This window comes from Antennarius striatus, chromosome 16 (assembly GCF_040054535.1).
Source record: "Antennarius striatus isolate MH-2024 chromosome 16, ASM4005453v1, whole genome shotgun sequence".
Lineage (NCBI taxonomy): Eukaryota > Metazoa > Chordata > Actinopteri > Lophiiformes > Antennariidae > Antennarius > Antennarius striatus.
This window is the reverse complement of record NC_090791.1, coordinates 17,470,327-17,486,397: the sequence shown is the minus strand read 5'-3', so window position 1 is coordinate 17,486,397 and position 16,071 is coordinate 17,470,327. Positions and strand designations below refer to the sequence as shown.

At 42.3% G+C, this 16,071-nt stretch overlaps 1 protein-coding gene across 4 annotated transcripts in view; it reads left to right on the top strand.

Moving 5' to 3' along the window:
* The first annotated feature begins 1,927 nt into the window (after positions 1-1,927).
* Positions 1,928-16,071, top strand: part of nfixb (nuclear factor I/Xb) — a 128,178-nt gene continuing 114,034 nt past the window's right edge. Inside the window, exons 1-2 of one of the 4 annotated variants that reach the window (XM_068337036.1) lie at positions 1,928-2,976; positions 10,652-10,735. In XM_068337036.1, coding sequence (XP_068193137.1) covers positions 2,974-2,976; positions 10,652-10,735 — 87 coding nt within the window. In that variant the 5' untranslated portion in view covers positions 1,928-2,973. Of the gene's footprint in view, positions 2,977-10,651; positions 10,736-14,572; positions 15,313-16,071 lie in introns of those variants that run through there. The other 3 variants (XM_068337038.1, XM_068337042.1, XM_068337044.1) reach the window with 3 other exon arrangements.

The following is a 16,071-nucleotide window of genomic DNA, read 5'->3' as shown; positions in this document are numbered from 1 at the left end:
GCTTCTAAACGCCTCTAATTAAAAGCATAAAAAGTAATGACACTCTCTAAGTCCTGTCGGATATAAACATGTTCAACAATTTAAAATTCAGTCATTCTCAGGTCAAATACCAGGTCAAATAAAAATAAAATGAACCGAGTGATTCAAAAGAATTAGTATCATCATGACAGAAAATACAGAGTATGTGGACGCGTTTAAACCCGTCTGTCACTAATTATCCTGTTCACACTTGTGACAGATGATGCCGGACCGGCTCCGCTGCAGGCCGCTCCTCACAGGCCCGACTGGTTCACTGTGGAAGTGGGTTGATCAGATTTAATAACCACGCTTCACAAGGGACTGAAATCTGACCGAGTTGGGGGTTTTGTATTCGTTGTATGATAACAAAAGAACATCACACACACACACACACACAAAAAAAATCACATAAAGTTCACAAATTAAATTAACTTTTTCTTAGTGCTTTTTACATTTACACTTATTTTTAGGGTATTTGAAGTCCAAACAAATATGGAATAAATATAATTCTCCCCACTGTCACATATTCTAGCCTTTATTTCTTTTGATTATCTTATTTGAAGTTACAAATGCAACACTTGAGGCCTAAACGAATTATTTAATGTTCTTTTTTTGTATTTTTGTGCGCTTTAAATTTCTTAGAAATTCTCCCTTTGTGTTATATTAAATAAATATAAAGATGTTAAAGGTTAAAGCAGCTTTCTGTGAAAATTTTTTTAAATATTGTGACAACTCTAATGTATTTAATTACGTCTTTAAAAAAAGTCTAGCATAAAATAAAAGCCCAATGTGTTTGATGGTGATTGTAAATAGATATTTTATTCTACAATAAAACGTCGATTGAAAAATTAAAATAAATCAGCATGACTCTGTGGAACTAAATTGTTGGTTCATTTAATTTTGAAGGAATCTTATTTTCAATCGAGCCGACATTCATTAAATTACAATCTGAATGTTCCTTTATTGTTAATCTAAAATAGCAGCACTTTGAAGTTTCTGCTGCTTCTGAATTAAAACATTTAGAGATTCAAGCTGCTCACTCTAAAGTATCCCAGCATGCCTCTCGGCAGGGACCAAACCTAAATCCTTAAGCTTTTTGTTTGCCTGTGAGTTAAGTGATAAAGTTGAATCAATACAGACTAAATTGGGTGCAGGTGGGATCCATTATGACGGCCGCGCATCGTTTTATTGCAGGAGGTTTGCATGAAGTGTTTCGTTTCCATTTAATGTCATAAACACTGGAATCTACTCACATTTTTGTCTTCTAAGGCGTGTCTGGAAAAAAAAACAAAAAACCTCATCTCAGCTCCGGGATGGTTTGATATTTGTTGAGAATAAACAGCCAGGAGTCATGCACCTGCACTCTGTCACGTATCCAAGTCATTACTTTATTCATGACAAAATAAACACACGTACACCTGAGCAGAGGTGTTTTTTGTGGGCATGCCTGTCATAACCAAGAGGGCCTGCAGACCAGCAGCTCCGCGGTTGTGAGTAAAGTCTAGTAAAAAAATATGAAGGTGTTATAAAATTATAGCCCAGGGCTGGCCTCACCACAAATAATTGGCTGCATCATTTCCATCACATCAGTGATGTGATATATCTTTCATTTGCCATGAGAATTAAATCAGCGCTGGGAGGTATAGAGCTGGAACGCGTCTGGGGGAGGGAGGGGGGGGGTGTTAAACCTCTAAAATAAAATAAGAAGACCAAAATAATAATTTAAATTCCCTTTCCACTGTATTTCTGCTGACTGGTTGTGATGACGTGATCTTCCTGACCTCACCTGAAGGACACGGGTTTTGGGATGACCTTCCACTTCCACTGTTTCCCCCAAATTGCTCCCCGACCTGCGCTCCCTCCCTCCCTCCCCGTCAGCCCCGAGCTGCCCCTACACTTTTGCCGGTGAGAGCTACTAATCCCCTGCGTCCACGGTTTACTCTGAGCCCGTATTTAATTCCTCTAAACCCCCAGCTGCCGCCCTGGTTACTCACTGAACACGACAGACTGTCAACCGCTCTGGTTATTAATAATTCACCTCCGCTGCGCGTCTCCGGCCGCAGGACACCCCACGTCCCGTCGAGCCACGCTGTTTATTCCGCTCCTTACTATTTGTTTAATGTCAGCCGTGTCTCACACGGTGGATGCGCACATTTCACCTCCGTTGCTGCGATCAGCCTTGCAGGCAAAGTCCCGGCTGGCGTCCCCCCCACCGCGTCCCGCTGCTCTCATCCACTCCGGGTTGTCTCTCTGGATGTCGCGACATCCGCGCTGCCACACGGTGAGTTCTGTTCTAGACGGAGATCTGTCCGCAACTTTCTCCGGACACTGAGGAACAGGTGGGGTAGGAACCCCCCCCACCCCACCCCACACCCCCCACAAAAAAACCGGAGTACGCACAGGGAAAGAAAAGCGCGCCGCGGCGTCCCATTTGCGGGACTGTGTGGGGGCCACAGCCGAACTGGGGGAGCGCGTCAAAGCAGAGAACGAGCTACTTACTGTCGGTGCGCAGCCGGACTCCTTGCTCCGTCGCCCCGGCGCGCACACGGGGACTGTCGGGGGCGCAGAGCGCGGCGGCTCGGTGGACATTACGGCACCGGGACGCACCGGGTCGAGCGGCGCGCACTGACGGGCGACAACCGACGTGGACACGGACGGTTTTATGGAGACATCACCACCTGAAATCTAACAGAAACACCTCGTTGTAAAGAAGCAGAAGCTTGGATTATACGGTTCTGTCCTCCTGGACCGAGAAGATTTTGACCGCAAAAAAAAAAAAATGTTTACCGGGCGCCAGGCCGCGTCATCTCGCTCCTTTGCTTCCGGTATGAGGCCCCAGTGAACAGGACACCGAGCCGTTTTCTCTCTCCCACAAACTTTTTTTTATTGGAAGCCGAACTTTTTCAGAGTGGAAAATGGGTCTTTGAGAGTGTTGGCACATTTCCCTACACCACAATGGTACGTGCTATGTAAACCAATAATTTGCTCATTTGTGCAGTCAGCTTTGAGATTCTGTGTAGTTTTTCATCATAGAATTAATTTTTAACAAATATAAATTCAAAGCTTTAGTGGCCAGAGTTGCCCACTTATGATTTTTTATGTGTTTCTCTTTATATGTGTGACGCGTGTGTGTGTGTGTGTGTGTGTGTGTGTGTCTGCTGTCACACTCATTATAATGGTCTGTAATGGTCTCAGTGTGTCTCCTGGGTTATTTCTCTAAAACGAGGCTGATTTTAAGAAACACATGATGAACCTTATTTATAGATAAATAACATGTCAGGACCCCCCCCCCCACCTCCCATCCAGCCCTCAGCTGACCGCCCGCTGCCCACTGCCTTCTGCCGCCTTCCCCACAAAGAGAACATGACTCCCCCCCCCCCAATCAGGGGTCTCTGCTGTGGGACTATTTATAGCTGCGTGTGATGGGCGCTATCACCCGTCATAAGGAGCTCATAACGAGGCGTCACACGGCACCTTGTAGAGGTTAAACTGGGATGCGCTCAGCTCCCACAGCTCCCAGCGCCAGAATCCCACTGGAGGCGAAGTTTCACACAAATGTGACCTTCAGAGGAGGTGTTTCTGGAACGTTTGAGGAGTGATTCAAAGGCGCCTCACCAATCAATCAATCAATCAATCAATCAATCAATCAATCAATCAATCAATCAATCAATCAATCAGTCTGTCCACATCTATCTATCTATCTATCTATCTATCTATCTATCTATCTATCTATCTATCTATCTATCTATCTATCTATCTATCTATCTATCTATCTATCTATCCCAACACATATAATTTTATATTTTTTTCTGTTTGCCCTAACTTGTAGTCAGACCTGTTAAATATCTCCTCGTATGTTTGCAAAAAAAAAATCCCTAAGAAGTCTGTTTCCTGTAGAATTTTAATTTATATCTACTCATCCTTTGACCCCTTTTTTTGGCATGGAATGAGTCAAGTTAGGCAACAGTTAAAGGGAAACCTCCCACATACAACCTTGAAGCTGCTTAGATACCAGAAAAGGATCTTATTTGCACATGAATATGGAAGATTATTAGTATGAATAATTATTTGTTTACCAGCATCCTAGCTGACATGGCAGCTGCCCAAGAAGCTCATCAGTAAAAATGATACAGAATTCAGGACAGGCCTCACACGGGATTATCTCCACTTGTTTTTCTCCTACTTATAGCAGCAACACACCTCTTTTTAAAGAAATGAAATGCTATAGTGTGGATTTGGGCCATCTATTTCCGACTCATTTAAGTTTATTCAGAGTGCACTGGGGGTGTCTGTCAATCACGCTCCCGGGGGGCTTCCCCCTGGAGCTGCCAGTCAAAAAAATAAAATAAAAAAATCACTTCAGCTTCACTTAAAGAGCATCACTATCATATCAGGTTATTGATTTTTCCAAGATGGACACATGTTGAAAGAAAAAGGAAACGTTAACTGTAATATAACATTGTTTTATATTCACCTCCATCATCATGTTATAAAGGTTTACATACTGGAAAACTGCTGCTGACCTCTAATGATCAGTGTGTGTGCGTGTGTGTGTGTGTGTGTCCCACATGATGATCAGAGCAGCAGTTTTCCAGCCTTGTGTGATCCCCGCCGCTGCTGCCAGTGATGTCATCCCTCGCTGTATACAGAATATTGTGCTATTACTCTTGTCCTGGCCTTGACATTTCCCTGGAAAAATAAACACGCACTCAAACTATGATATGTTGTGTAACGTAAGCTCTCGCTCTAGTTTAAAGATGGAAACTCTGATCATTCTACATGAGCGTAAATATTAGGGGGAATGAGCTCAGATGAGGCTGTCAGGGTGTTTTTTCGGCCGCTGTAAATGTTGCGGCGTGGTTTAAAGGAGTGGGCAGCGAGCACAGATGAGAGGTAATCGTGTGACGTGTTCTCTGGCGCGACACTTCAGTGACAAAATAAATGAAAACAATTACGAAAACGTGTAGATTTTGACGTGCTCGAATTTCTTCCACACGTTTTTAAACGCCCATAGATTCGTGGGAGCGGATAAAAGAGAATACACGCCCAAAAGCGCCACTCAGAGGATCTAGTTTGGTACCTGCGTGAATTCTGGGTGTTTTGACGAAAGATTTGTTCAAATCAGAGCAGCAGAGGCTGAGACATGCTGACTTTTGATCAATCAAACAGTAATTTACATAATGCAATACCTCAATATAGTCACAAATTACGCTCCGTTTATAACGCTGGCCTTCTGGAAAGGCCTCAAACTAATTTCAAGACGAACCTGAAGTGAACTTACCACCATGATGTCATCAGCACCATTACTGGCTTTTAGACGGACAACATACCAGATCCTGTCCGCTCTTTATAATGAAATCAGTAGAAATGAGCACCAAATGTTTGTAACGACTATTTTAATTATTGTGAGTCTTACAAATGCCACAGGTGATTTATAAGGTGCAGGCTGACAAAAACATGTTGAAATCGTTTCTCACTATTTGCATCCATTCAGTCGTCATCAGGGTCACACTGGGAGCATAAAGACTCTGTTATATACGTGTATTTCAGTTCAGATCTATGGTTTCTTAGAGACAAAATCTGTTTTTACCAGCATTGTTTTTACTTATGAAGTCATTGCTTTTGGAGAGATCTATAGCATAAATATCAAAAGATTTGTATTTAATTTGTTAGTGCTGAGTATTTTGTGCCAGGGAAAAGCAATAGGGACCCTTTTATTCTCCCTTTGAGTGATTTTTTTTTGAAACTCAGTTTCTTTAAGTAGGTAATTCTGAAATAAAAGCAGATGCATCACCTGATCAGATTTGTTTTCTCTGGAAGAAACTCGTCGACGACGCTGACAGATTTCTGTAACAGAACTGTGATGCCAAGACTCTTAACTCTGATATGTTTTTGGTGTAAAGGAATCCTTACTTTGTCTGATTACGCTCAGGATGATCACATAACACCCCTCACTCCTCCGTCTCATTTCTAACCCTGCCGCAATGACTTTATCAAGACTTTACCCTCACATTAATTGGTTTCACAAGACACCCCAGCCTGAACAGCAGCTGCGTAACACAGTCGTCTGAATCTACTTAATTTGGGAAGGTCTTGGTATCTTCTTGCCTTCTGAGTTTAATTTAAAAAAAACAACCCCAAAACAATAATACATGTATTTTCTGTCTTCACTCTCCTCTTTAGGGCCTTAATGAGGAATTAGAGCCAATAGCATTATTCATTAAACAGGCCTTGCCAGCTATTTATCACTGTAACAATATTAGCATATTTGTTTAAAATTTCAACACTTTTTTTTTTCTAGCATTCATAACCAGGTTTAGCATATTTAATAATCTGGCAGTGAATGCATGATGCCAAATTGAATGCTAAAAAAGAACCAGTGGCAAGCCCCAGAAACATACTAAAAATCCTTTATAAACAGGCGCGCTCCTCTAATTACCGCCTCCCCTGCTCCCCGTCTCATTCCTCACCTCCTGAGATGCAGGTGTAAAATATCACATTTTTCCAGCATTTCTCCCTGAGGTGGCGCTGGCTTGGACTCACACAACATAAAAATTTCCCCTTTCATATTCCCCCACAGTTTTTTTATACAAACAAGTTCCCCCTCCCATCCCTCCTTGTCTTTGATGTAGTGCCACAAATGCACAGGTTTGTTAGCTTGTTACCAGGTGAAGAATGAGGATACAATTAAAGCTGATTGAAAAGGGACTGGGTGGGATGTCAGTGATGTTTGCAGAGGAAGCCTCCCATGTTCTAGAAATGGTGAACTCAGATGCTGCCAGTGATTAGAACGCAGCAGAAGAACCCAAGGTGTTCAATCAGAGCGTGTGAGGATACCTGCCTTCCATCGCTGTGTATTCACAAATAATAATGGGGAGGGCTGCATCATGTGTGATCTGATTTCCAAGCCAGTTAATTTAAATATTATATATATAATGTATTTATTTATATTGATCTTTAGTTTTTATACTATTATATACATATTTGTATATATATATATATATATATATATATATATATATATATATATATATATATATATATATATATAAATATGTAAATATATATAAAAAAACAACGACAAATATCTCCACTAACACCTGAATAATCAGAAAATAGTTTCCAGCCTATTTCAGGAGAGAAAATGTTTGACGTAGGCAGTCTGGAAGAATGGTGGGTTTACAGAAAATGTGCACTCCATCCGGTATCAGCGTGACATCAGTGGTGTCATTACACCCGGGGTAGAACACACACTGCGGTGTCGTTGCTCAGACCTGCGTCATGCTACATGAAGTAGTAGCGGCCGGTTCACTGGCCCTGTAATCGTACTCCTAGCATCAGGAGTCATGTGATCATCATGAGCAGATTATGATTTATAAGCAGTAATATGATTTTCCATAATGGCTGATCTGGATCTCTCTTTCATCTGGATATAATTTTTTACCTCTCACAGAAACATGAAATCTCTTAGAATGACTCTGACTCTGCGTTATCTCCACCACACCAGAGCCATGAGTCTAAGCCCTTCCAATATAAACTCCCAGATCCAGATTGAGATCGGATTTGGATCTAGTCCTGCATAGTGATGAAACATCAAGTTCAACATCAGGTTCTCCCTGGCTGGGTAGTTTTATTTTATACATGATATGGTCAAAGTTGGAGGAAGTGAAATCTCAACATGTATCCACCTTGTACAAACGTTCATCAGGTACCCCTGAAGACGTTTGAAGGTATCTGGCAGACAAATAACAAACCACAATGGTCACTAACGTAATCAGATCTCCGTGGGCGCAGGTCAAGTCCTTCCAGTACCTGTGAACACATATAACAAACCACATGAACAGTGAAAAGACTGCCTTTAAAATGTTGGAACTGTAGCTGTATTTTCACATCTTCAAAACCCATCTAACCAGGGCAAACATTAGACTAAATCAAAAAAATGTTTTTGCCTGCAATCCAGCTGAGTTTTTCATCTTTAAACCTGAAGAACAGATTCCTGGCCCTAAAACAGACACAGAACTGACCTTTAATAGCATTTTTGGTTGATAGGGTTAGCATGATAGCTAAAAATATCTAATTTACACACCCAGCAGACACAAAGGAATGTCTGGATTCACCTTGATGTCCATCTGATATCTATAAGATCAATCTTTTGTGCTCAGTGTGAGGAAACATCCAGCTATGAAATGCTCCTCTCTGTTCAGCAGCTAGTCGCTAACGTTGTCAGACATCCAGAGCCGTCCCGGCAGCGTAAGGTTTCACCGTTTTTAGGTTTATGTCCGATGCAGACAAAAACCTGACGAGAGCGGAGGCAGCGTTCCAAACCAGGGCAGTTTCAGGCCAGAAAACAATGAACTGAGAGACGCTATAAAACTGCAGAGTTTTAGTGGGACTGCACAGTCTGAGCGTAATTCTCTGAGGATTTGTTTCTACAACCCTTGACGTTCCTCAGACATTTGATCCACTGTTTGTAAAAATAAGAGCTCGCATGTTGATTTGGTATTGACTTTAGCCACTTCCCCTGGTTAAAAAAAATCAGCTTTGTGATTGTATCGCATGAGGTTTGAATCGGGAACGCTACGCAGCCGAATCAAAGCAACACACAGGTCACAGGCGAGAGATTTGTTTTAATCTTATCGAGTTACTTGAGGAAAAAAATTGTAAAAACCCCCAAGTTAGTCTGTGATTGAGGTCTAACTGTTGGTCAGACAGCATGTTCTATCACACAAACAGTCAATATCCCAAAGTTTGGATGGTTTTAGAGTTTTTAGACATTGATTACACAAAGATCTGCATCTATTCCTTGTAGCTCTATCTATAAAAACACTTACACTAGTATATATATTTGGTATCAGCTTCATAAAAATGGGGAAACAGGTCAGGGCAGCAGGGAGCATCATCAACCCATCAGTTTCCGACAAACGTCGTCTCTCTCTCTCTCTCTGAGGTTTGGAGAGGTAGAACGATATCGCCAACAGATTCCATACGCTGACCACAGGTTTTAACTGTTATTACTTAATGTTCACGTCTTGGTCTGTGCAGCTCAAGTCACTTCCCTCCATCAAATGACTAGAATCTGTACGAAAGATGCAATCAGGAGCTCCGGCGTGTCTTGTTCTGCACTACTCTACCATTATCAGCCGAGTAAAATATATCCCTCAGCTGGTCTGGGCAGTTTAAGAGCTTAACGGAAAGCCCAGAGATCTTGACAAGGACGCCATTTAGTGGGACAAATGGTTTTAAATGGTTTACCTCCAGTGTTTCCTCTCATATTAAGGATGACAGGCCAGAGGTTGGATGCTGAGGCTGAGCGCCACGGCTAGTGTTTCCTCAGTCACTTGGATGACTTGAATTCCAACTTTGTTTAACCGAGGGAAACGCTTCATGTGGCTCTCGCTAAACGTATTGTGAGCCAGAGAGAGGCTATGCAAAACAAAACCAATGTTAATCTTATGTTAATCAATCTGCCTGCTGGACCTTTTTGCTGCAGCGATTGGGTGAAATCACACACACAGATGCCCTTCCTTTGTTACAGCAAAAAGGGAAAGGGAAAGGACTGGAGCTGTAACCTCTCATTCTGGAGGATATGAATAGCCTGTGTCTCCAGCCGCAGCTCGGCTAGCCTGAGTCTGGGACTTATTATAGCGCTGTGTGTTTATGCATGTGTCTGCGCATGCATTTGTCCAAGTGCAATCCCGTGTCCGTGTATGTGTGGGCATATGTAAATGCTTAAGTAACCTAATGCCTCTGAATTTCCTAAAAAATTGTTTACCTCACATGCCAGTTTAAATAGTATAACTTTACACTTTGTTAGTGGCTACGAGCAATGTTTGTTCCTGTTTTAGATTTGTGTTTGTGTCTGCTTATGGTATGCTAAGACCGAGAACGTAAGGTTCTGGAAAATAGGATTATTCCCCTCTTCTCTTCCCCCAAAAGACTCATCTTACATCCCCTGGACTTATTTGCACTAAAACTTTCCCTAACTTACAGTTATTTTCATGAAAAAAAGGAATTTTTAGCCCTCGCCTTACAACTTTAGTCGACTCCCAAAAACAGACATATAAATTTAGCCTGGTAAAAAACCAATTTGTACCACTTTGGTCTTAAAAGTAATACCCATGCTCTAGCTAACCAGGCAGAACTCCTGGTCCCTGATCCAGACCCTCGGTCTGTGGTTCCCTCCCATTCATGTTGTCTGGCCCGGCTACCCCAATTGACAGCAGAGCTGCAATGGATCTTCATTCAGAGCCAAAGTCTCTGCCGGCATGTCCTGCGGCATACAAATGAACTTTTCTGAAAAGAAACAAACACTTACAATAAAAACTTTAGCTGCATCTATCGCTGAATGCAGTAAGGGGCCTGCAGTGCATCGGACGACTCGTGTTTGTTTGCGACATTTGACCTCTGTGTGCCTGAAAATTACAGTCTGTGTCGAATGTGCTTAGTATATGGTGTGTGTCTGTGTGTAAATGATTGGAATATAAAATTAAAGAGGTTTCTTCAGCAGTTACCGAGCATGATGCTCGTATCCAAACTGTGCTCTCGCAGCCTTGCAGTCACCTTCTGTGTATTTTTGAAAATGTGTGAACATAAAGAACGAGTGAACTAATGGATAACTTGTGTTACATTTCAGGCAACTGAAACCTTTCTGTTGAACGAAGAACCCTCCAGAGGTCCTGGGATGCCTGAATGCTTTGTAGTATCAGATTCATACAGGGTATGCATTATTATTATTATTATTATTATTATTATTATTATTATTATTATTATTATTATTATTATTATTATTATTATTATTATTATTATTATTATTATTATTATTATTATTATTATTATTATTATTATTATTATTATTATTATTATTATTATTATTAATGTGTTGGCATTACATTTGTTATTTGAGTCATTAGTATGACTGACAGTGTGTTTTCATGCTCATGGTAATTGCACTACAATCATAATGTCATTCACAGCTCCCTCTACTCAGCTGCAAACCATTACAATCATTTTTTCCACACACACATTTTTAAAAAAAAAGAAAAAAAAAGAGGGGCCTTCGCTATTCCACCACCGAAGCGCCCTCTCCTCATGGGAGTAAAAAACAAAAAAAACGATGACGACAACGTGCGGCGAGCCAGATTGTATAAAAACTAAAGAGATAGATGGAGAGATAGAGGCAGAGTAAGAATAAAAGACGAGGAGGGAGAATGCACCCACAGAATGATGAAAGTGATATAAAATGTAATGAAAACAGAGGTGGGGCCGTGAGTGGAGGAGGAGGAGGAGGAGAGGATGTGGACGACTAAAAAAACTTGTTAATGAGGCCTGAGCTGTTTTCTAGGCTGTGAGTCTTTGTTTCCCCGAGTTAAAAGTTAGGCCAAGTATCCCAGAGAATCTGGGTTGTTTCAGCGTATCGTGTGTCTCGGGTACAGAAATGAAGCATTATGGCTGTAACTGAGTAGCGCGGCTGCTCGGGGAGCGTTTTCAAGGGGGAAGGAGGAGCGTCGGCGGAGCTGGGTTAGATTCCAGGGGCAGCGAGTTCAAGAACATCCACAGGAGGGTGTCCACCTTCAACGTCTTTCACAGAGAGCATCACAGCCCCCTCCTCTCTGTGTTCTGATGTGTGTGTGTGTGTGTGTGTGTGTGTGTGTGTGTGTGTGTGTGTGTGTGTGTGTGTGTGTGTGTGTGCATGTGTGTGTGTGTTCAAGAGTTATTGGTCAGGGTTTTTTTACTGCAAGTTCTTACCCACAGTCAGTGGATATTAATTCAGTAACCTGTTTTGCATGTTGTATGATCCTAAAGAACGGCCGATCCCATCGATGGCCACAACTTCTGTGGAGTGTGACACCCCCAGATGAAGAGGTGTGTGTGTGTGTGTGTGTGGTTGTCATGTGGATTTGAGTTATGAGCTGGATCTGAAGAGGCCTAACGATGTCAAAGCCTGAAGCATCTCACAAGAAAAGAATCTCTATTTTATTAAGTCATCTCTGCCCATAATTGAATCCCAAAGAACTCTTTCCTTTTTTTTACAAAAACCATGTGACATAAGTGAGATTTTCAATCTGGTTCCAATAGAAATGGAAGTGTTTGAAGAGGCTGTTAGGACTGAGTGTCTGCGTGCTGAAATCAGAACAAGGCAGGGTTTCTCCTCCAGAGGGAAGAATCATGAAGTGTGATGCTAGAACACACTAGAAAATGAAGATAAAGCACGTTTCTGTTCACCGTCCATCACTTACTCACTTTATTGATGATGTTTCAGTCGTCCGACCCTCGTGAGGAAGAGTAACACACACACACACACACATACACACAATCCAGCTGCTCAGCGGGAAGAATCTAACCATCAGAGGAAGCCAGCAACACTTTCTGCTGTGCATTCGAATTAAGGTCGACGAGCTCTTCAGATGTGAAAGCTAATGTAACGCCGAGATCTCCAAGCTGCAGATTCACCTGAAGAGGAAAACAGATTTTACAAATCAGGCTGCAGGCAAACGTGATGAAAAGACACCAAAGTTATGAATTAATATAAAAGGCACTTAATTACTATAATGAAAAATCAAAAGAGAAGATAATTATTTACAATGAAAATATCTTGTTTTTTTAGAGAACATCCACATATTTATCAAACATATAAGAACTCTTATTTTTCCACAAAAAACCCCTATAAATAACAATTTTTATTTATTATTTCCAATTATTTATCACTTAATAATAATAATAATTCTAGTTTAAATGAATATATAATTTTCATTTCCCTGCTGGACACAGTATTTCTCGGTGTGTGTTTCCACATCACGCTGAATAGCGGAGTGGGACCAGCTTCCAAACTATTCGTGATGTCACAAATTCTTGGTTGCAGGTCTCTTAAAAATCTGATTTGCAGCGAGCACATTCTGCATCAGTGGGACTCAAACCTTCAACAGAATAGAAACGAGAAGAAAAAAAGCCATTCTGAACTGGGAGGAATGGGAAAGGACTTGGCAGCGTGGAGGACTTTTTGCAGCGTGACCTTGCAGCACCTCTGATTTTCCCGCTCTCAACCTCTCAAAGTTCAGAAACACATCTTTAAAGCACAAAGAATGCAATTTTATCCAAAACAAAGCCCCACTTCATCTGACATCTGTCACTGTTTTTAGGCACATTTGCGTCCACTCTCACCCTTGAACAAGCCGTTTTGTTCACCTAAAGCTTCTCCTTGGAGGAGGACGACGAGGGAATAAATCACACGTCGATTCCCCTGATCTTTAATCTTCTTTTTTAATTCGACTTGTCCTTGCGGCTCCGGGCTGGTGGATGAAGTCATTACAGCGTCGGCCGCTCTCTGGAGCAGTGGTAAATATGTATATTTGAAGCGTGTGAAAAAGCAAAGCTGCAGCAGAACCCACCAACCATAGCATATGGCTCTACCATGTGTTACTTAATGAGAGATTTACTCACACAGACCACTAAATGTGTGGCTCATTTAAGGAGCCACGGCAGAGGAGTGTTTGCGTGTGTTGCATGCAAGTTAACTCTATAAAGTCAAGGGGTGGTGGTGTTTTTTTTTTGGGGGGGGGTGGGCCTCCTATAACCACTCACTATAACCTTTTGCACTTGTTGGTAATGACTCCACTGCAGAAATGAGCTGGGAGCCATAAATAGGTCTGAAGAATGGATTCACCTGCCTAAAAGGTCAAGCTTGATGCCAGTCTGCGAGCGGCGGGGCGTGTCCGTGTGTGTGTGTGTGTGTGTGTGTGTGTTAGGTGTTAGTGTCGTATTCTCAGAGAGGAATGCTGGTAACCTTGTGTGAGGACAGTTCTGCGCCGTTCGTTTGGGTGACCACACACTTTCTCCTCTCCTCGCCTCATGCGTCCCCTGGCCCAGGCGTATCTGGCCGTGTGCAGTAATTGGCCACACAGAGCCCAGATCTCTTTTGTTTGCCCTGCAGAGGCTTGTGGTCCACACACACACACACACACACACACACACACACACACACACACACACACACACACACAAGCGGTAGGCCTCGTAAATCCAGTGTCAGACGGAGTTTCAGCTCCTCTTCTTTACAATGACTTCACTCCCGCCCAAATTCCCTCTGCACCGCACTCCACATTCCAAGAGACTTCATTTTATGACTTTTATGTGACATGTAGACCGTCTCTGTGTGTGCATGTGTGTGCGTGTGTGTGCATGTGTGTGTGTGTGTGTTACAGAGTTTCTGTTTCTTCAAAACACCACCCCAGTTTAGCACAATTTAGCATTGTGATACAACACAGGCTGTGATTATACGTCTCTCCTCACTGTTTGCTCGTCTTCCACTGAATGCTGCAGCGACTGTTTGGCTTGGACTCACTTCACTGGTTTTTTAAAACTACAGTTGTGGGTTCCAGACTGGGTCAAATATGGTTCAGTAAATAAATAGACTTAACTTTTACAGCCCTGATGAGATAATGCGTTGATTCAAATCCGCTGCAAATGAATTTAAGTATGTAATCCTCTGCAAACTTCAGCTTTTAATGCATTAGATTTAACAGTTTGCAATCCTAAGATCAGGAGCTGCAGCAGGAATATTTCATGCAACTGAGCTTTAGGTTTATTAAAAATGAGTTTTTTAAGAGCAGGAAGATGTGTCAGTCAGTTTGCACATGTCCCACTGAATATATAAACTTATTCCGTTTGTGCGCCTCGCAGCTGTTCCACCCAATTCCACCGATGCAGGGTGGTGATGCGTTCACGTGTCTTTGCGCACGTCAAAATGTAGCAACAGTCGTAACTACAGTTTCACAAAACAAGACTTTTCTGTTCCACCGGATGCACAAGTTGTTTATTTGTTTATTTATTCCAAGCGTGACTTTTTAATGTTAACATTAAAATTAAAACAAGACGACGCGCTGATGGAGCCGATGTGCGCAGCGGAGCGCGTCAGAACAATTTAAAAAAAAAAAAAGAAAAGAAAAAGATATAGTCTTGAAAAAAAAAAGGAGACATTTTGCCAACGTGACCTTGGTTAATCTGCGCCAAAAAAAAAAAAAAAAAAAAACGCCTTTAGGAAGAATTGGTCGCAAAAGAAGAGAGCGCTAAAAGTCGTGCAGGAGGAGAGGGGAGGGAGACCAAGTTTTTTCCCTGAAAGTTTGTGCAAGCTTTCACTTTCAAGGCGGGGTTACTGTAAGCTGCAGCAGCATGGAGTGAGAGAAACAGGACGGCGAGCGATTGCAATGCAGCACCATACCGAGCTTCTATCCAACTTAAATAAGCTCTCCAAATCTCTTCTCTAAAATAACCATGTACTCCCCGTACTGCTTGACACAGGTAAATTGTCTTCTCTTCTTTTTACTGTTTGGGCAAAGCTGTAAATGGGGACGCCGGTTTTGGGTTTTTTTCTTCCTTTTTTTTTTTTTTATTGCGCAGCCTCTGTGTGTTATTTCACATGTGTTTATGTGTTGTGTTGGAGCGTCTTTCCTGCTGTCTGGATGACTCTGAAACTTTCCCGTCAACTCTGCGTCGCTCGTCCCGCCTCGAAGCGCGTTTTGTACCGCAGGAAACTTTTGTTGCGCGTTTTCCATCGCACATGGTTTTTGGAGAGAAAATGGCGCTTCTCCCGAAATGTATTTCATATAAAAAATAAAAAAAAAAGAAAAGAAAAGAAGGAGGGGAGCTCTGTTTTAGGAGGAGGGGGGGGAAAAAAGCAGAGCGCAGGGAAAGACAAGACTGTGGATCGGAGTTTAATATCCCTTGCTGGAAGATTTTTCCAAGTGTGGAGGCTCGGTGGAGTGGGGGGTTTTTTTTTTTTGGACGGGGAGAGGAGCTGCAGGAGAGCGGGGCGCACACCTCCGATGAAGGCTGCCTTCATGTGGAGGGGGAGACTGGGAGAAGTCAGCGTTAGCGCATGTGTGTGTGCGTGTGTGTGTGTGCACGTGTCTGTGCACGTACGTGTGCGTGTGTGTGTGTGTGTGTGTGTGTTATCTTACTGTGAAGAACAGGCACAGACGGTCTTATTTCTTCTGAGATATTTTCCTGGGCCAGAACCAGACCTCTGCTGCTCCAGTTGACTGTTTCACAAGTTTTCGT